Here is a 23,108-nt window from a genome sequence, read left to right as displayed (position 1 = left end):
TGTAACTGCAACTGGCTTGCATGGACTCACCTCTTCTCTGTATCATACAGGATATCCAGAAGGTACAGGAAACGGACAAAGAACTGACGGATGTTTTGTGGTCTGCAATTATGAGAACTTTAAAATTCAGTCTTCTTCTTATAAGATATCTATCTGACAAATTTTCATTCAGGTGAATGAATGAGTTCAAATTCAGTCACATGGGCAGTATTTCAGCCATATTATGAATGTAAAGCTTACTTCAGATGAGTGAGTGAGTGAATGAGTTTAGTTTTGCATTTGTTTTTGGCAACATTCCAGCAATATCATGCCAACTTAAATCAGAAATAGGCTTCACACTTTGTACAAGTGTGGGGAATCGAACCCAGGTCTTCCTCAAGATGAGTGAACGCGTTAACCACTAGGCTATCCCACTAGCCCTTCAGATGAACATGATGAAGGAACATTACAAAATGTATGACAAAACCATGATACTACCAGTGTTGTTTGTCTGGCAATAGGTTTGAATGGAAGAAAAGGTTTCAAAACTCACTGACCCGTGAAGGTCCCGGGGTAGAATAGGCCTTCAGCAACCCATGCTTGCCATAAAAGGTGACTATGCTTGTCGTAAGAGGCGACTAACGGGATCAGGTGGTCAGACTAGCTGACTTGGTTGACACATGTCATCGGTTCCCCATTGCGCAGATCGATGCTCATGTTGTTGATCACTGGATTGTCTGGTCCAGACTCGATTATTTACAGACCGTCGCCATATAGCTGGAATATTGCTGAGTGCGACATAAAACTAAACTCACTCACTCACTCATTCAAAACTCACTGTTGCTGGTCTGGTGTGAGGTCACGATGCTGCTGCTGAAGCTGGCCAAGTTCCAGATACCTCTTGTGGTTCTTCTCAAACAGTCGTTGCAGGTTACCATGGGCTCCTTCAAACGACTTCTCTGTCGACATACTGCCACAGACATTTAGAACACTGGTTCACCTGATTTTGCTTACATTTTTACTCATGCATAGAAGCTAACAATGTTTAACTTCGTACCATACAACATTTTGAGGAGAGAGAATCTTAGAAGTTCTCATCTCTGAGGTCAAAAAGACCACAATGAAAGTCTTATTCCACAATAATCCACATCGTACCTGGTTTGTTCACAAAGTCAGTAAACAAGCAATTCTGTGACAAACACACCCTTTAATTTTAACATGAGCAATAATACACGCTTTTGGAAGATGGTGAAAAAAATGTTTGGTCAAGTAAGGCAATCAGATCGAATGATCACTATCTCTAACAATCAGGTCCCAATGGTGGTCTGTTTTACCTGGAAACTTATTTTAAATTTCAAAAATCTTAATTTATGTTACTGCAGATTTACTGCACTTTATATTTTGATTACTAAACATTCTTAACAGTTTAGGTAATGGTGCATCATGTTGAACACAGGACTCTTTTTGCTTTGGATTGCTGATGGGTTCAGTGTGCAGTACCTACCATCTAATATAGTGATAGGCAGCCTCACAGCTGTAGTAGCGGGAAGCAGACAAAGTCCCTAACTGGTTGTGGGGCATACCTGCAATACAACAACCATTCATCACTGTTGTAACCTTTTCCCAATGTTTTTTAACCATACATGAGCCACCGTGCAGCTAGCTGGAATATTGCTGAGTGTGGCACAACATTAAATTCACTCACTCATCCACACATTACGTCATTGTATGTACTTTAAGGCCCCAGGTGATTCCAAGTGTCTTTGGCATCACATAATACTAACACCAACATGTGAAAGTTTGACAACCAGAGGATTGGCTTTGACTTGAACTAATCGATTGGTGCTGATATATTTGATGTCCTATTCATCATTTGTTATTTATTACAGCTAGATGATAGCGATCTGTAAATAATGAAATCTGGGCTAGACAATCTAGTGAACAACAGCATATGCATGAATCTATACAACTGGGATACAATATAAGTTATCAAACCGTGTCGAGGGAAATACAGGGTTTTATCAGTTCCGAGTAAGGTTGTATTCCCAGAGCCGTGACAAGGCATTTATCTGGCTGAATGTTTTCACTAAATCAAACCAAAACAACACGCATCGAATCGACTTGTGTTTATATACATAAGATGCCACAGTTTGACCTCAAAGCACTGCATGTTACTATAGGCTTGTCGATACACGCTTTTGTCACTTCGCGTCGTCACCGAGGCGTAGCGGGGTGATATGACTTTCGTAGGGGATTACACGACTTTTATACTCCAGCTCGCAGATCGTGATGGATATACATGGTATTTTATCAGAGTCACGTGGACCAATCAAAACTTGACATTCTTACATGAGGCTTGATAATAACATGTGTCAAAGTCTGTGAGCATGAAGATCCAATCCTCTTATAACAAGCCATCCTTGATATCTCCAGGATATGAAGTTCCGATATTATGTTAGCTGGGTTTTTATCCAATCAGGTGTCTATGCTATAAAGTTGAGTGTACTGGTCTCGACACCAAGATGACATGATCACTTCTAAATGTTTATGCCTTGGGCAAACATTGATTTAGGCTACAATTACTGGTGCTACTTGCCGATATCTGGAAACAGCATGATGGCTTGGTAGTAGTATCTCTCAGCTGTGGCACCACTCACGCCATGATCAAAGTCCTGCTGATACCGGGCTGGAAAACAACATGCCAACGATTAGAACTTTCACATCATCACAAAAAGGCATATAAATCTAATTTTCTGAATAAAATTGATATTTTATACTTATCCTGACACATAATTATTAATATTATGCTTATCTCCTCCTCGCAAAGATAGTGGAACACTTGAAATCTCTTTAAGTTCCCTTCTAATTGAAGCGGATGTACAATACACTCATCCATCGGCAGCCTCCCTTTACCGCCAATATGGTCACATGACCAGTCACGCTTGTCACTCTCTCCGAATCTCATAGGCCCAACATGAGAATTACTGTTAATTCAGCGTGCCCAAGAGGGGCCGTTGGGACGCCCCTTGACATCATGATAAGTACAAAATTTGTTCAGAAAATTACATACTTTTCCTCATCCTGACTCTTACTTATTAGGCTTAAGAAATCCGACGGAACCTGCGGTGGTTCAGGCCACACTGGATTCTTCTACTGCCATATATTTACGTCCAGTACTTCCCACCTTCGGGAACTATAACGGTGATGGTACGGTCCTGTTCTTCCGATATTCATTTGTGAGATCAGGGATCACATCCAGTCAAACTTGTCTTCTGTTGAAGCATTCGTTGACTGGAACGCGATGTTATATAGATCAGCTAGCATCCCATTAGTGTATAGTGCAACTGTATGTCAAGATTTCAATCAAGATTCGTCACAACCCTTCTTCATGTACAAGTATCTTCATTACAAGTACAGGGTCATCATCAATTATGCTAGCCTGTTCAAGATGTGCGCATGGACTCTCAACCATTATACTCAGCAGAGCGTCTCAACAAGTCATATGATAAAAGGGTGAGTGAAACTTTGTGGAACTGTTAGTTGTTGTGTGACAACAAGCGGCCCAAACTGGTGAAAGCCAGTCACGTCCTCCATGGCGATGTCCTGTAGGTAGTAGTTGGCAAACACTGTATTTGATTTCCAAAAGCAGCCCTCCATTACAGTTGTAGTGTCCATGAAGAGCCAGTGTCGATGCCAAGGCTCTCATTTTATGCAGATTGGAAGCTTGTGGACGTTTGAGTCCTGCTGCCTTGTAGGCCCTCAGTATAATGGCTCTCATGCATGTTGAGACAGTGTTGCAGGATACTTCTGTAAGTGTCTCAGTAGATAATGGGATGAACAGGTGCTTGAAATGTTGTCTCCTTGTTTTAATACGTTGGAAATGTATTTTCGATGCTCAGACTGGGCATAATGATAAACCCTGTATACCACGTGGCCCGAGACTGAAGATAATGCCGGGATGTGGAATTGTCTGTCTGGTTGTCCAGGCAGTTGATTTTTACAGATAAAATCCCATCTGAGTCCTAGACGTGTAATATCACGATGACGAGTGCGATCGAAGTCCAGAGCATGTATTTCTGACATCAATGCTGCTATTGCTAGGGAAGAAACAGTGTTTTCTGTGTCAATAATTCAAGCGATGTCCATTCTAGTGGCTCACAGACATCACTTGTGAGGTATTGTAGCATGATATTCAGATCGAAAGGAACCTTAAACCTGCGTTTTAGGTCTTCCAGCATGAACAATCGTAGCAAGGTGAGTAGTTCAGGTACTCGAGTGAGCCTGATTCCTGTTTTCAAGTTGATAACAGAGCTCAGTGCCGCCAAGTATGTGAAAAGTGTAGAACCTTTCAATCCTCTGGTATGTTGTAGGTGACGTAAGTAGTCCACTACTTGAGGATGTGTGGCCTTCATTACAGTGAAGCCTTTCTTTCTGGTGTATGTTTCAAACCACATATATTTATTGTCATATAAGGTGCAGGTAGATCTAAGTAAAGCTAGGGTGATGCCATTGCTCCTGTAGTAGAATATCCTCAATCCACACGTGAAGTTGTAACGATGTTGGATTGCAGTGTGCTTGTTTGGTGTGTGGATGGACGAGTAGGTTCTTCCACTCTGGTAACTGCCGTACACCATTGATTACAGTTTTGATCTCCAGGTGGTTGACATGCTGAATGCATTCATTGCTTGACCAGATTCCTGATGCCACCTTGCTTTTCAGGTGAGCATCTCAACCTTGTAGTGAATCATCTACATGGAGATGGTTGTTGTAGACCGGCTCTAGCATAATCGTTTCTGCGCAGACAGTCGATTGGTGAGTCCACCATAGTAGATATGGTCTCAAGTTGTCTGGCAGTAGTATCCGAGCCGAGGTGTTGAGGTGCTGAATCAGGAACTGTGGTGATGGGCATAGTTGTAAACTTCCTCATCTTGTCAAATCTTGTGCTGATGTGAGCAAGCTGAGTAGACACTGTCATTGTCGCAGTTGTAACAGAAAGCGTAGAGCTTGTTCTATCATGGCTTAAATTTTTACTCACCGAACCCCTGGGACAATGATACGGTTCAACAGAGTGATGAATCGAATCCTGAGGAATCGAAGATCTTGCTTGCTAACTCTGATTTCAGTAGATTCACAAGCCATCCAAGTTGAGTTAGCGGCCTGATGGTGAAGTCTAACTGTAGTCTGAGTTTACGTTTCTCATGATGAGCTTGAATGCGAGGTAAAAGGCCCTGCCAAGTCCCTGCTGATGCAGATAAATGACGATGGACTTGCTGACCCAGGTAAATACCCACAGGGCCTAAGATATTCCAAGCGGTAGGAGGCCGTCCAATTCAACAACTACTGAATAGGAAGCGCAGATATTTCTGGATGAATTGGAATGAGCTGGTAGGCTTCTTGGGTCGATGCTGGCTCAATAATCTGTCAGACGGATGAGAGGGAGATCTTGTGGTACATGGATCATTCTGAACCGTTCTGGTTTCAGTAGATAATCCTTGTTGAACTCCTTCATGTTGTATAGAAGTCGAAAATTTTCCTTGGGAGTACCAGAAAGATTGGGCAGTATAATCCTGGTGTTAGTCAATCCAGATGTAATTTCTAGAATGCGCCTTTCTCTAGTAGAGATGATACTTGTCAAGCTGATCCCTTCCGTACATGAAGAGTACTGGGGGTCTCTTGCAAGCGGTAGTGTTGCTTGTAGTGGGATCTTGTAGCCATCTTGTAGGATGTTCATGATGTAATAGTCGTTGACAAGTCCCCAAGTCTTCCAGTAGTGTTGCAGATGTCCACCCACTCAGGAATGGTTGGGGGGGGAAGACTCCAGATGTTCTGAACCTGATCTTTAGCACTTCCTTCTTTAGTGCCCCTGGCAGGATGTCCTGTTCCATGGGAGTGCCTGTTTCCTCCGGTAGAGCAATGAAAGGAGCCCTTGCTGCAAGGAGCTTTGTACTTCTTGTTTCTCACTCTTTAGACTCTGGAGAACTTTAACTTGCTGGAGTAATGCTGAAATTGTCGATCGCCTTTATCATCATTACTTCCCTGGAGTCCTGAGTGACTGATTTAGTGAAGTCCTTGATGCTGCAGTTGAATATCGTAGATGGTGACCAGGGAGCTCGATAAGAAGGTTTAGTAAAGCTGTCACCCCAAGATGATGCTGATAATAAACCTTGCTGGTGTAGTTGATTCAGTCTGGCAGATGTAGAGGCTAAATGCTGCGAAATGATTTGTTGATGTGTCTTCCGAGTGGTGAGCGCAGAGAGGATCATCCTTTCTTCTTCATTCTCCAGTTTGCTGAACTTGGAGATGAGACCCTCCTTGACAGCCCTGGAACGGGAGAGTCTCAAAAAGGTATGCTGAGTGGTTGTATCCAGATGAGACGGTCGCTTAGCCTCCACTTTACAGGATCTGTTACAAGTCTCACTGATGAGACGCTTCTACTTTGGGCGCCCTCATAAAGGGCTCCATGTGATGTCATGGCAATCGACCAGCACTGACAGCCGGAATGTGATACTTAGTCGCCATCTGAAAGGCTGCATACAAAGTTTCTGGGATGGTAGACATCAGAGCAATCAGCAGAATCATCAAAGTGTTGACGTCCTTGTTACTCATCTTACAGGTGTGCTTTGTTGGGAGCCAATGTCCTTGCAGTGAATGTCATCATAGTCCTCCTGACTACATGTATCCTTGGAACTAACATTCTGTGAATGTCTTTGCTCATACCTGCGAGAATCCGTATCCGATGAAGACTACAAATGATGACGCCTCTGACTAACGGGGGATGTAGACAGAGAACAGTTGCAGCTTTAACGAGATCTGTGAGTGCATACACTAGGTGAGTCGATAGAATAAGCATCATCCATACTGTGACGAGAAGATACAGTCGATGGCGATGGTTTCCATGAATGGGAGCATGCCTATGATGCTTCCTCTTCATCCAACTGACCTAATGCAGTCGTGAACTGTCATGAAGGGCGACTGTACTTGTAGCAGTTGACTGGCGTTTCCTTTCCTCTTCAAAACAGCAATCCATCAGGTTCATCCTTCATGCGGACATTGTAGATGTCTGCGCAGACCTTAGACCCAGGAAGTATTAGTGGAGGTTCGTTGTAGATGTAACGTTCATCAGGAGGGACTATGTCATTGCTGAAGGACTTCGCAGAAGCCGTAAAGTGTAGTTTCAGCACATATCTAGTAGTTGAAAACTTAGTCTTAGACTACGCCAACTTCAATTTCTTAGGTTGAGATGATCCTTACTCTGACCATGCCCTCGCCTGTGATCAAGACGGGTTACGTCTGGCTGATCACTAAAATTATTAAGGTCAGCTGTTAACAACATACGGTTACTAGACACAGAACTGACATGACTAACCAGAGCCTACATTGTTTGTTCTTAGCACACCTTTCAACAGTACTTAAATATAATGCAAATTCTGAATCCGATAACTTCTTACAAAGTTCACAGTGAACAGTGGAAGAACAAACAGGTTTGCATGAAAGAAATACTACATGTGGATCAACCGCCAACAGCCGTAATTTAAACTGGCAGCACGATTTCATCAACTAAGACTAAGTCAAAGCTGAAGAAAACGTGTCCAAGACAAATGAAAATTTATAAGTTTCAACAATAATTTTACATAATCATGATAATAATTACAATACAAAAAAAAGAATATGACACAATATATATTATGGGACTGAAATATAAGCAAACATTTTTTGCCATACTGAGACCCAAAGTGCCTCCTGCCATCCTTGTTGGACGATGAGGGAGAGAGAGGCAAGCATGGGTAGTCATATGACCATACTGGCAGGAAAGGGAGGCTGCCGATGGGCGTGTGATAACAAGCATGAGTCAAGATAAAGAAAAATATCTATTAACATAAAACGTAAAAGCTTTGATTGGCAAGGGTTTGTTTTCATTGCATAGTCTGTTCTTCTAGTTGCAAATAAGCGGTGATATGTTGCCTTGACAAAAAGCGCTTTATGGATAATGAGTTAGTTGTGCTTTTTATACATTTAAACAATATTTCCGTTTATGGAGTCAATGTCAGAAGAATGTAGGTTTAAATTCTTCCTTTGGCTTACTTTCCATGACTAGTTGATACAGATATAGCTGATCTGGATCTATAATGGCTCAAGAGGGACACTGTATCCTCTGATTACAACTTACCAATGTCTCCAAGACAAATGAGACATCTGTGACAGGCTCTCTGGGCCCACTCAATCACAGACTGTGGTGTTTTCTTGCTACCACTGCTGCTACTGCTGCTGCTGTGCTTCGTTACTGAAACACACATGGACATTAGTTGACAAGAGGTTCATATTACACTCATTCATTAGTCAGTTGTCTCACATGGCAGTCAACCATATTTAAGCTGTATCAGAATGAAGCAGTAGTTGCATGTAGTTATAGATACAACAAATATTATATGAATTTAAAAGTTGCTTTGTATTTTTAAGGAAGGATTACCACAACTAGAGTCACTTACCCTTAGTTTGCGAGATGGGGAGGGGGTGGGTAGGAGGGTGGTGGTGGTGGTGAATGTCCATTTTTATACAGCGCTACTTTATTTATTTTCTTTGACTGACTGATGAAATAATCATGCCTTCAACATATTAAAGCTGAGTGGAAACAGAAGTCACCTCTCACAGGGATAAAGCTGATAAGCACATTACCTGGTTTGGGATCTGCAACAAGATGAAAGTCTAGAATGCCAGATAACTTGAGGCCAAACTCCTGCTGCAGCCTGAACAGCAGATGCTGGTAGTACCCAGTAGCAGAAGCCAGGTGGGTCCGGTAGGCTGTCTCCAGGGACCCATGGGGACGCACATGCTACGTACACACAAACAAAGATGGCACATATAGTTAAGGCAAAGGCATGCTGTTATGTTATGATATTAGAATCAAAACTCTTTGCATGAACAAAACGAAAACATATTTAGAAGAAGCAACTGTTGTGTTTTAAATGTACAGTTGTTACCAAGAGATCTAACCATGCTTAACTGAATTTGGAAAACAAGAACCATGTTAACATCCCCACATTTCAAGATCTCTGGTCCTTGTAAGAAAGCATCCATCTAAACAGCTGCTTCAGTCAGAAGTTGTTAATGTTATTTGTACCTCTAAACTGCAATGAAGGAAGGAATGGGATCAAGCTTCACATCTACAGGATCTCAATCATAAGTGAATAGAGATGGAAATCTGCCACTGACCTTCCTATTGTGTTTGACAACCTGGATGATGTCATAGAACACCTTCCTCCATAGAACCTCCTCTGCTTTTCGACCATAGTCACTGGGGTTGTAGAACATCAACCTCTCACAATACTCCTTGAGTCTGTAATACAAATTACATAGTGTTAGTGTCTCTGAACACAGCATCAGAGTCTCATAAACTGTATCTACTGATTGAAAAAAAGGCACTTGTGTCAGGAGATAGATCAGTAAGATGTTACCTCGATATGGAACACATCCTGGTAAGTGGGAGGGAGATTATTGTGTTCAAGAAACAGATCTCTCTAAAGTGTACAAGAGACTACAGCCTGTTCAGCTTGGTCTGACCTAATCTACATAAGCATGACCTGGGAGGTCAAATGACACAAACAGCAGGTTGAGTTAACTTCATTTTGTGCTATGCATGGACACATGGATTCATTACAGAACTTGTCCTGGAAAACAACACTCTCTGAAAAAAAGTCATTTCATGTATTAAAGGAATTGTTTATATGTTACAGTGGAAGCTGTCTAAACCAGCAATCATTGGGACTGAAGAAATAATCTGGTACAGACAATGTGTCGGATTGTACAGCTGATGATATGGATAGGACTGAGATTTTATGCCAGTGTTGACAACTTGCCAGATTGGACAGATGCTGGTTTTGACAGCTTGACTGTATTTTGATTTACTATTCTTTACAATGTAAAGACGTCAGTTACTTTCAAAATCTGATTCATTCTTGCCATCACTGTCTACATCCAGTTCAGTTATCACTGAGCCTGTGATGTCCAGTGTAGAACAGTCCTTCAGCAACCCATGCTTTCCATAAAAGGCGACTATGCTTGTCATAAGAGGCAACTTACAGGATCGGGTGGTCAGGCCTGCTGACTTGGTTGACACATATCATTGATTACCAATTGTGCAGATAGATGCTCATGCTGTTGATCACTGAACTGTCAGGTCCAGACTTCATTATTTACAGACCGTTGCCATATAGCTGGAATATTGCTGAGTGTGGCATAAAACTAAACTCACTCACTCACTCATCACTGGAAACACCAGAAGCTGCTACAAGGTCACGCATTGTATTAGTATACACTTGATCAGGTCAAGCTGACCCAGTTGTACCTGAAAGAGGGTCATGTATTTGTGTCAAATGTTGTAGGAACCATGATGAATTGTAAATAACAACAATTTGACTGGCAGGAGATGTAAACTAAGGCCCATGATAGGGAGGAGAAATTTCAGTTTCAATTTCCAAATAAACCAAATAGGAGGATAAATTTCATTTTATGACTACGAATCGATTGAGCAGATAAAATTTGAACATAAATTGTACGACCTCAGGTTCTCAATGTTCAATCTTGGTAATCTTTTATGATGAAAATGACAAAACTTGACCATTTGTAATTGAAAAACATAATTAGATGCAAAAGTCACTAGGGCTGTGAAACGTATTGCGATATATTGGAGCCTTAATCATTGGACAGTAAGTGGCACTAATTGTGAATGTCAATCTTAATTTCTACATTATATGTTTTTAAACATATTGTCACCTGAAAACCAGAGTGTACTAAGTCACAAAACCCTGTTTTTGACAAAACTGAGCTTGCAGGTTAGGAGAACGGTATTTTCTAAACTACTCAATGAAATTCTTTGGAATTTTGCACAGAGAGAAAGTGGCAAATCATGAGCTCAATGTATTAAAATAAATATGAAATTCTTGAAAAATGACTGCAGATTGAACACTTGACCAAAGAAATTGTGATTTTTATCTCAAAACCAAAGTGTTCTGTGTGTCGTAAACACAGTATAAAATCATATTTAAATGGATATTGATTGTTATGTCTTGCTTACCAGGTTGTACTTTTGCTACTTAAACCTGTTTTTACTTTCATAAATACAATATTTAATGAAATAAAGCAGAAATAAGAACAGAGTTAAATGTTCCATTTCCATGATGAAAATCACTACAAAATTGATTAATCTCAATGTCATGTGATCAAATTGTGCCTACTCATTGGTCAGTTGACCACTTAGAACACTCGAAAACTAACATGTGATTTTGCATGGAGATAAAACAGCAAGGTTCTTACAGAATTTCAAGACTAAAACCTAAGGCTTAATCAAGGCTTTTCTGGGCAAAATTAAGGCCAATAAGACCAGAAATTATATAAGTAAAGCTTGTGAAAATAATAATAAACACAACTTCTGAGCACTGTTATAGTCTGTTTGACTAGGTGTCCCCATGATTTGCTAAATATATCAGGTTAAAAACACAGCCAAAAATACTACGAGGCAAGATGTTCATGAATAACCTATATCAAAACACCTTGGCTCCTGGCTACAGTTTTCACAGTTTTCACTTCAAGCTCTAACTTAAAATTCAAGGCTTTTCAAGGCTAAGTACCCAAATTCCAAGCCTTTACAAGACTGTATAAGCCCTGAACAAAGTTTGCATTTGAAAAAACACTTTCAAAGCAAGAAAGCACTATGAAAAGTTGCTAGCATAATAGACCATGCTCTAAAACCTACACTGAGCATAAAAACTCAAATTTTGCCAATAGTGAACGTAGACTGCTTTGTTTTTCAGGCGATGATATATTGTTATGGTTCTTGCAACAGCAATCTCAAAATCAGGTTGCATAGTCAGTAGTCATGGATACTATTTTCCTTTTTATACAATTAATAGTATTACAGTATGCAGCTTTGTTATTGAATGACAAAGGAAAATACATGTTGTGAATAAAAGAATGTGTAGATTTTAACTGAAACCATAAAGATAATATAATTATCACAAAACTTCATATATGTTCTTTAAACAATATATCAGTTCTAAGAAAAAATATTGCAAAATGTATCATTTAAAAACTGTATTGTGATTTACCGGTAATACCATGCTGCCCTAACAATAACCATCACACTTGGAATATTTTACAGGACACTTTGATTACATTCACTATGATCAGACCTGAGTTGGCCTGTCACAGTGAAACATTTCACATAGTACCTGAAGGTGTATGCATCTCATACATGTTACATCTCTGACTGCTAAACATGGGCAAATGGCAGATTAAAAGCAGTTTGGTGAAACCTGTCCACACAAATACTGTGCAGATCAGCTGACAAACCATAAATTTTGAATGGGACTTATTTGTGTAAACACACTTGTGCAATGCAATTTCATGTAAAAGAGTAACATAGTGCTTTACAAATTATGTACATCCTAATATATATTTGTATCATTTTAACTGAGGATCTCGAGTCAGGACAGATGCCAGTTTTACCATGTTTATAGAACTGATTCGATTCCATGCTGCAATTTAACATGAATTCTGTACACATTACACCTTTGACTGCAAATACTCCACTCCAATGAGCTGACCAAGCTGGTTTCAAGCTGAGTGACAAACAGTGAAACAACCAATACCACCTTTATATAGCTTTCTGCCCAACGCAAATAGGCACTGAACCACACACATTTCATTTTATCACCAGAAGCATGAATCACTCAACCATGGAGGTAGTAAATACTTCAGAAAATGATTATCAAAGTTTCATATTGATATTTTGGCAGCTAACCTAACCAGGAGTCTTGAGGTCATTTTGCCTCCAATCGATACAACAAAGTACTGACTTATTTCTGAGTCCAACAGCATCTTGCAAGAACACATCTCTGTATGCTTTCTTCTGTTTGCTTATCTCATCAAGACGACGAATTGCATCAAGAGCAGCTCTGTAAGAAATAACAATAGGCCATTATTACAATGTTTCCAAAACAGATTTTAAAGCAAGTAAAACTGCAGTACAGTAGAAGACGGATATAACGAACTCCAAGGGACCAAGGGATTTAGTTCGCTATATCCGTTGTTCGTTATTCACGTTTGACCGCCATATTGGCTTATAGAGATGAAGAGACACGTATATACATGGGCTACATATTTTTATTCTTGTTCATTGACATTAAAATTCTGATTTCATTGTTCAAATACATTATCTAGAACATGTTTAACAATCACAACAATTTCAACAATATAACACTTAACTGCGTTTAACATAGTCCACAATTTTGCACAGGAATAACAAAGAGTTTGGTGGCAAGAAAACCATAGCGACGAGAGCGAACTGAAGATCTGTGTATCAGTCAAGCTTTTAAACACGATGTGTTTCTTTTGTTAATTAATTAATGACTATCAAACAAAGTTGATTCACCGCCAACGAGGTTAAACAATGTTGATTCACCACCCACAAGGTTGAGTCGCTGAGTTGACACTGAGCTCACACTGAGTGAGTTCGCTACTCACGTCGTTAATTGGGCTTGGGGTCAGGAAATCAGGTCGCTATAACCGTTAATTCGCTACTCACGAGTTCGTTATTCACGTATAATTTTAATGATATTATAAAGGGACCATTGACGGGACTTTTAAATTTGTCCGCTATATCCCTTTGTTCGCTATATCTGTGTTCGCTATATCCGTGTTCTACTGTATTTAATAACTGAAAATAAACAATCATGCATATAATGGGAAATAATGAATTATAGAAAGTGTGAAGTGAATTACTATGGATGTATTCATTTGAGGTAGTTTCATGATGATGATGTTTATCAGTACCATAGTGCATCATGACTGTCAAAGTATATGAACAGGAAGAGTGGGGAAGGAGTGTAAACATCACTGTCAAGGTCGTGTCCCTTAGAAATTCAGAGAATGAGATAGCCACAGTTGGAAGCTAGGTATAGATGTGTGTAGAAAGGTACAGAAGGTTCCAGTTCAACACTATACATGAGTTGGTTTAGACGCAGCTTTCAACAGGATTCCAATTGGATCAGTGCATCCAAGTTTCATGCAGGACTCAGATTACATTTATGCGAAACCCTAGGATACAGATTTGTCCTCACATAATTTCACAATCACTTCATATCTGGAATAATAGGAGTGAGAACTGACTTAACATATGTTTTGTAACATTCAACAATCAAACTACAGGTAAGAGCAGTGTGAGATATGCCAAGATTGATTTTCTTGTGGGAATGAAATTGGATCTGTGTCTTCATGGACTATAAATACTTTCGCATTTTCCAAATCTATAACATAAAATACAATATTTCAATTTAGTTGATGATTCTAACTATACTTCCTTCATTCCTCATCTTGGCTAACATACTGTCAGTCATGAAGACTGCCTAACTAAACTGAAAGAGATGCCACAAGTTTACCTTGCAGTTTAATGCAGTCAGAATTATCACTATGACATGTGTCTTAATTCAGACTCTGCTACTGCAAAGCACAGAACATACTGAAAATCAATATACAAAAATAAATAATGGATAGGTATCTCAAGCATCGTGTACGCAGATGTAGATATGGACATGTGGGTAAATGCATCCTCACCACCAGCATGCACACATACAGACTTCTAGCTGAATGACAAACTACTGTCACATGCAAGAGCTATCAATACAACGAGTGGTGTTTCCGTCTGCACCCTATTACGGAGGATATTTATCATGTCATAAACCTATGGTCATATTGCTGTCTAATGACATGAATGTCATGTGCATTTTGTGGGTTCAGGCTTTCGGCTCATCATATACACACAAGTTCAAGAAAGTAAGGATGTCATGACCAAAACACCAGTATTTCCACATCGTTTAAAAATTTAATATACATGCTTTTTCAAATATTTGTCGAATCATTGACATGCTGCTGTATCGACTTTCTCCTAAATCATATTTAGTATGCATTCAAAATCTGCTTTTGTGCGTTAGTTCATTAATTTTTTAAACTTAATTAGTAACTGATTAGGTCCATTGAACATAAAATAAGTAAACAGTGACTCGTCATCAGGGCCACTGGCCGCACCTGTAGATTTTCTTCGCTTTGTCAACGTCAGGTTTCGCTTCATTACTCGCACTTGAAGCTTTCTTCATAGCTCTACTTTGTTTCTATCGTGGCACACCATTTCACACGATTCTCATGTGAAATGGCACAACCTTAAACACGTTGCTGAAAGTTTCGGTTTCTTCCTCGTTACATTTTCATAGGTAGACGCCATATTGGTCTCTAACACTGATCATGTGACTTCAGCGAGAATTTGCGAGAGTGTGGAAAAGGAGGAGCCGGAAAATGGATTTAGAATCCCAAATAGTTGTTTGACAATATCCCATTTTCATGATAAAGTAGCTAGTTTGCTCATGTAAATCTTTCATTCAAAATAGAAAATCGAGATTATATTGTATATTTAAATCTTCAACACTTCATTATGGTGAAAAGTTTATCATACCCCAACCAACACCATTACACATTGCATTTCCCAAACCGATACGCATCATTCAGAAGAATTTGAGGTGCTTTTAAATGAGGACGAGAATGACCTGTAATTCTACCCCAGTCACGTGGTGTCTCATAACTCGGATGACTCAGGAAAGACATAGTCCACATCATAAGAGCTTTTCACGGAATTTCAGTTTTCAGTGTTTATTTATGATCACAGATTCCTTTACACCCAGTCCACACAGCTAAACTTGTTTTGGCTTTGTTTTTATGAATCCGTGTCAGCATATCTGAATATAATGGTTTTAATGCTGTCATAAAAAATATTGCCTTTTTTGTATAATCCTAGTTAGAAAATCACTAGTTTATTTCTGTAAATCACTGTAATATTAGCTAACGGTTTAAAAGTCATGCACTATGCATAATTAAAAAGTGCACGATGCAAAACTATTTGAAGGGGCAGTATGTGTGTGTGCATGTGTGTGCATGCGCGCGCGCGGAGGTTGCTTAGTGTAATTAAAGCGTTCGTCCGACACACAGATAACCCGAGTTCGAATCCCAACCCCATAAGTAATTTGTATGTAGCCCATTACTGGTGTCGCCTGACGTGATATTGTTTGATTTTAAAGTGAATGTGTAGATCGATTGATGCGAGTTTCATTTTCGTTTCAGTCAAGAACCAACAGTGCATCACTAAACATAAAAGAATACCAGTCTTCTTTAAAAATTATATTTTGAACAAACCAGGTATGTTTACTTAAATATGTATATAAAACACAAAGCTTACAGCGTCGAATAGTATGCCTGGTTATTTGACGTGTGCAGACTGACATCCAAAAGTCTGTATGGTGAAAAATAATAGTTTGAGTGATAATTTCCGAAAAATAATAAGTAAAAAAATTGAGGACGTTAGATTGTCCCTTTATCTAGACTTCCTTCTTCGAGAGACAGGGGGCCAGTTGTGTGGCCCAAGCGTTTGCTCGTCACGCTGAAGACGCGGGATCGATTCCCTACATGGGTACAATGTGTGAAGCCCTGTTCTGGTGTCCCTCGCTGTGATATTGCTGGAATATTGCTGGAATACTAAACGGCGCAAAACTAAACTCACGTGCACGAGAGACAGAATTACTATACACCCACGGGCTCAACATGCATTCAGTACAGCATTGGAGCAAGGCCGGTGTACACCGTCTACACACGGTTAAAACAGAAGGGCTATACTACGCCAGCCAATAACCGCTACCAGTCAGAGTACGAGTTCTCAAGTCGTTTAATACCGCGCCATAGCGCTGATAGTTTCCGAACACCAAAATATAGGACTGTATAGGTCATGCGAGGGCCCTGACATTGGGCGATTATAATGGTTCGACACTCACTATCGAGGTCGCGTGATTTAATATTGTGCTTCAATAAAAAAGCCAAGATTGTATCAACGCCCGGGTTTCGAAGTCTCTGTTTAGCTGTTTGGGTGAATGTTGGATTTGTGTTTTTAAAAATGGATTTACAATGTGTATTGTGCTGTTATCGAGGTAAGTTTCAAACTGGATTGTTGAATTGTAGAATGTGAATAATAACTTTGTCCAAATGCAAAACTTTCGAAATCATAGAGCTGTTAATGCATACCATACACAAAAGAAGGTAACGCCAGGATGGGGTTGGGGGCTGGGTAGTGGGCACATGTAGAGACATCTCCTTAATTATAGTCTGAAAGTATCTTAATTTAATAGTGTTTGTGTACAAAATAGAGAGAATTTAGTTTACTTTACTGTGGCGTGTTTCACTACTTTCATCTGAGTTTAAGTGGTCCTGAAAAATGGATGTTCCAAATGAAATGCTCCATAAAGGATAGTTTATACATGTTCTGACTGAACCTTTTGGAGATGGGCGCTGAAGCATGAAGGCACTGTGCATCTCCTGTCTTTATTTGCTAGCTCATATACCTATAGGCGCGTAGCAAGCTGGCTGTTTTGGTGTAAGTCCGATAGGTTGTACCTAAAAGCCAGCAGAATCACTACAGAATGGAGTAACGCATAAGGTTTCGTTGAAGGGCGATTGTAAATATTTGTATTTCACTTAGGAATCACATATACTATCCCAAAAAAGAAACACACAGGCGATTTGTATTTAAAAAAAATCTATTATTACCTATTGTGTTCAGACAATCGTCAAAGTATGTCACAAAAGTGTTGATAACATGATTTTACACAAGTGAAAAATCGATTTTATCTGAAAATGTTTATTTTGATGAGATTTCTTACAAGGATTAGAGAGGCACCGCCACAATGCAACAGAAAGCACCTTCCAGTTGAAATTGTGCAGCAAAGAGCAGTCACTGTCTGGCAATAAACTACTGAATATCAATGAAAAGAATAAAATTTGTTATCACACCGATACGTTCTGAGGAAAAACGATTCTTTTCATTCCGGAGAACAAATGTCTGATTGGTTACGGCCAAACTAAAACATTATTTAACAACTGTTTTTCATCGTTGGATCAGGAAACGCACTAACCATGCGCAAAATCACAACCCTGGGTCCGGTTTCACAAAACTCTCGTAAGTTTAGGTAACTTTTCTCGTAGCAGTCGCACCTACCACACTGTAGCATAGACTTGCAACAGTCGTGGCACTACGATGGCTCTGTGAGACGGGACCCGTGTATGTTGCGTTTGTACAATCAAGATACACTGTCGTGCAAAAGTAAGTATCCATTTGAAACATGGATTTGACAAAGCAGTCAACAGCTATCAAGGCGATACTATGTCCCAAACCCTTACTCTTATCAAATACAGCACAGTCGGATCCACGTTTCATGTTTCTTCCATTTTAGCCACCTCCAAACGTGTGGTACATGTATACTATCCCCAAAAAGAAACGCATAGGCGATTTGTATTTTAATAAAGGTATTAATTACCTATTGAGTCCTAACAGTCGTCAAAATACACTATCCCCCAAAAGAAACGCATAGGCGATTTTTTTTTTTTTTAAATCTATTAATTACCTATTGTGTTCAAACAATCCTCAAAATGTGTAATACATGTATAAGTGTTGATACCATAATTTTGCACACGAAAACAATAGCTGAAAATGTTGATTGTGATGAGATTTCTCACAAGGATTAGAAATACATAGAGACAACACAACAGAATTCACCTTCTAGTTGAAATTGTGCAGTAAAGAGCACTCACTGTCTACCAATAAAAATCCAGATTACTTTCAGAAATGGGCGTTCGTTTTAAAGGAATTTTAATTTCAGATCATTACGTCACGTCTTGATTCAGCGTTTTGAACATCGCCATTGAAAGAATGCTTGCTGGTGATTACCAGTCTTCTGTTGCCAGGCTTCTGAATCTTAGTCTGAGCAGATATCATGGCTTGCAGCTCGTTGCAACCAAACAGGTATAACAAATTGACCGTCCCCGTACAGGCAGGCCTCGAGTTACCACTGCAGTCCAAGATCGGTACATCCGGGTACTACAGCTGCGTGATCGTACTGCCACGATGAGAAAAGAGCAGCCAGCCTCCTAACCGCATGAGAAGTATTTATTGACTGAAGCGCCTGTACAATATCTGTCTGTGTCCGTGTTATGTGTTTCATTCGGCGAACTTGGTCCCGATTCATTATTCGGTAAAGCGAAATAAAAATGAATTTTAAAATGGCTTTAGCGAAGATTAAACCGGTAATGAGATGGGAATACACGTATATCCGTGAACAGGTGTGACTGCTTGTTCCGAAACAATCATGGTATAACATGGACAACCAACTCCTATTCGACAAGTGCGTGTTTTATCCCCGTTATGCGGAGCGCCAGGGAATAGAACAAAATCCTGAACTATATTAAAAGGTGTTAGCGCCAACGCTCTCTTCACTATATCATGTTGGCGGTCAAGCAAAGTGTTTTGATTGTTTGTTGTTTGTTTAAGACCGCGCTCAGCAATGTACAGCGATCAGTAAATAAGGGAGTTTTGATTGACAACATTAATACTGACCTGTAAACGATGACAAGGATCAACAAATTGAGAGAGCACATAGGGAAACGCGTTTTATACATGTCACTGTATTCATGTAGATGCTCATGATTATCACTGGATTATCTGGTTCAGATTCTAATTTATTTATTTATTTATTTATTTATTTATTTATTTATTTATTTATTTATTTATTTATTTATTTATTTATTTATTTATTTATTTATTTTAATGTAGGCTACTGCCAGGCACCGATGTTTCACTAAAGAAAGAAGACCAGAAGTATTTCTGTTTCGGCGATGTTTGTACATATTTCGACAAATCCACAATCAAATTGTTTTATTAGGCAGTTTACGTCTCTTACCAAACAGGCCTAAATACAGTGTTCCTTTGTGCAATAAAGAAACAGGGAATTTTGGCACTACCTATGTTCCTACAACACGAATATATGGGACATGGTACAACGTTCAGTATAGGTCGAGAGATAACTTAGTTATCGCACGTTCTGGAGGTAGTGGGTCAAGGATCATTCCAGTATCTCCAGATGTAGTGAGCAAATTCGTGTGTCCAACATAACTGTGACCCATAACAAGGGGTATATAAATATATATACATAAATCTGCATCAGCCATGTGCTATTGCAAATAAATGTACCTGAGGCAAAGTGTCGCACATTTTCGCCTGTGTGTGAATGAGTGTCCTCATACATGCTAATGTCTGTTTATTCCCTAAATCTCGAGCCAGTAAGGATTACAACAATCCTTATAGGAATCTTTTAACGTCGCTATGTATGACGCAACCGGGGACTGAACCTCCGACCTTCGATCTCCCCAGGCAGACACCCTATTCACTTGACCTCACTAAGGGTCTGTTCATTGACGGCTGATTTACATGTGAATCCACGTGTCAAATGTAGATACGGATAAGGGGTTCAATCCCAAATGACAGACCTCCCAAAAGGCAGACCTCCCATAAGACAGACTCGGTCATTACACTAATTAGCTGAACAATGCTGTCCATCCCTAATTAATTAATGAGCTGACCCAGAGTCACTACAGAGTATACTAACAGAACAGAACAGAACAGAACAGAACAGAACAGAACAGAAATTTATGTTCACTTCGTATCATTTGAAGAGGCACAGACAGTGTCATATACAAATTTGTTTGGATAATTTGAGGATGAGCGTTTGATAATCACATTTCATGAGGAATATAAATTAACAGATTGAGGGACTCACACAAAAATATTTTGATAAAATGAATTTTCGTTTTTCAACAAATGATGGACATAGAAGTAAAAATGGAATTCGTCACATATAGCCTGATTGCTTGATTACTAAGTCGGTTTTTATTCAAAATATTTAGCCAGCGCATTGTTTCTATTGGTAACATATGATTTGTTGTCTTAAATTCTACTTTGAAAGGGTACTTTAAGATAAAGTTCAGGAATAAGTGCATTCTTATACACTGAATAATAAAACCCTACTGATTGAGCAATACTTGAATTCCAAGATTATACAAACTGGTCTGAAAGGGTCCTCTACATATTGTTCTTGAACAAAGTATCACTAACATTATTAGCATTAGGAAGATCTTGTTGATGGATGTTATGTGATGGTCGCCATCAGTCGCATCTGAGTGTACATTGAACTCCTCTGTCAGTTGTATCACTCGTCAATGACAGCAGCAACGTGACGTCTATGATAACAAACGCCTGCTGTAACAGTTGATAACGTTGCAAAATCTGTGTCACCATTCCTTGGTCAAGGTGACTAGTCCATATCAGCTGACTATACATTGTTGACAGTAGTATGTATGTATGTATGTATGTATGTATGTATGTATGTATGTATGTATGTATGTATGTATGTATGTATGTATGTATGTATGTATGTATGTATGTATGTATGTATGTATGTATGTATGTATGTATGTATGCATGTATGTATGTACGTCTGTGCGTGCGTGTGAAAGTGAATAGGTAGTTAGATAAGTAGGTAAATGTGCTTGTGTAACTGCATTGGTAGGTAATGTAAGTAGGTAGACTGGTGCGTGTCTGTCGGTCTGTAAGTGTATATGTACATGCTGTGACCTAATTGTGGGCGTTGTGAACTTTGACTTAGATTTCTGAAGCTCTCTTAGCGCTAAGATATTCGTTAGTTAATGTTAATGTATGGCACTCACAACAATTTTATCGCTAAGATATTCGTTAGTTAATGTTAATGCATGGCACTTACAACAATCTTAGCGCTAAGATATTCGTTAGTTAATGTTAGTGTATGGCACTTACGACCGTCTAACGGCTAAGATATTCGTTAGTTAATGCTAATGCATGGCACTTCACTTACGACCGTCTTCGGAAATGTATACTCTAGTGTTTAATCGATGCCTGGAATAGGTGTGTCATCAGAACGATACGTCTGTGGTATTATCGGGTTATCGTACGACTCATGACAGGATCGTTCAACCCAAATCCTGCACATGCGTGGAGTTATGAACCACGAACACCCGGTGTCGGTGTCGGTGTCGGTGTCGGTGTCGGTGTCGGTGAGTGAATGTACACTGACAACACTTTCTGTCTTTTGTTTGTACTGAGTGGTTGAATGGCGAGGAATGGTCCTAACCCAGATAAGCATTTCATGTTGTCACAACGTTGTGATAACGTTATCCCATTTACGTTGTCACAACGTTGTGGTCAGACGATGTGATACGTCATTTATACACCCCCACCCATGTATGACCCTTTAGTTGTATATACATGTATATAGTTGTAATAAAGACAGATCGCTCTATCACCTTGTATAGTGTAAAAGGCACACTTTCACCCTGAACTATTATAGTTACACCACGGGTAAAACCTTCACAGATAACATAGATTCCTTTCTTGCTGGCTCAGTGCAGGTCACTTTAATATGGGCACTTCTTTATTTGTTATTTAACGCCGTAATATTCTCGCTACATGGCGGCGGTCTGTAAAATGGTTTGTGACAAATGACTTCGGAACTTTTTCGTAAATGATGATCATCATAACACGATGTTTGTTTGTTGCACTCCAGTTCTATGGTGCCGGTAAATAATCGAGTCATACAATCCAGCGATCAATAGCATGAGCACCGTGCTACACAGTTGTAGTGTTTAGACCACCAAATACCTAAATAATCCCGAATAATTTCATTCAACGGGAGTACATAGTCACTACGTAAATGATGATGATGATGATGATGATGATGATGATGATGATGATGAGAAAACGTTCAAGTGCGCCTGCCACTGAAATTTGACAATAGGGATGTAATTACTAATCTTGAACCTCGGGGAAATACGAAACATTCCTAACAACAGTTCAATGCTGAATCGGCTGCTTCCGTATCCCATAAAATTATTGTCTGTCTTTCGCTCCAGGGGAATAAACATTTCAACGAACATTATTTTATTTGTATAATTTTTTTCAAGACCCTTCACAAAAAAGTTTTAAGTGCGTGGTCCATAAAGAAAATGATGCCACACAACACCAGCGGGCTAATTTCTTATTTGTCATTTTGATTTTAGTTTTAGTGGTGGTTGTTTTGGTGAGTCAAAGGTCGTTGCGTTAGGAAATGTTTACGGACATCAAAAGCTAAGGTCTAATGTTAAGGTTATACTACACTCAATCAGATTCCTTAGTTTAAGCA

General features: G+C 39.4%; 1 protein-coding gene across 1 annotated transcript in view; it reads right to left on the bottom strand.

The window, feature by feature from the left end:
- LOC137277604 (nonsense-mediated mRNA decay factor SMG5-like) overlaps nt 1-15,262 on the bottom strand; it is a 67,571-nt gene extending 52,309 nt beyond the window's left edge. The window contains exons 1-9 of the mRNA XM_067809410.1: nt 15,058-15,262; nt 12,831-12,929; nt 9,190-9,313; nt 8,653-8,809; nt 8,147-8,260; nt 2,576-2,665; nt 1,484-1,562; nt 818-949; nt 31-102 (exon numbers count right to left, since the gene is read on the bottom strand). Coding sequence (XP_067665511.1) covers nt 31-102; nt 818-949; nt 1,484-1,562; nt 2,576-2,665; nt 8,147-8,260; nt 8,653-8,809; nt 9,190-9,313; nt 12,831-12,929; nt 15,058-15,125 — 935 coding nt within the window. The 5' untranslated portion in view covers nt 15,126-15,262. The remainder of the gene's footprint in view (nt 1-30; nt 103-817; nt 950-1,483; nt 1,563-2,575; nt 2,666-8,146; nt 8,261-8,652; nt 8,810-9,189; nt 9,314-12,830; nt 12,930-15,057) is intronic.
- Nucleotides 15,263-23,108: the final 7,846 nt, after the last annotated feature.

Source organism: Haliotis asinina, chromosome 3 (genome assembly GCF_037392515.1).
Source record: "Haliotis asinina isolate JCU_RB_2024 chromosome 3, JCU_Hal_asi_v2, whole genome shotgun sequence".
Taxonomy (NCBI): Eukaryota; Metazoa; Mollusca; class Gastropoda; order Lepetellida; family Haliotidae; genus Haliotis; species Haliotis asinina.
This window is presented reverse-complemented; position numbering and strand designations above follow the sequence as displayed.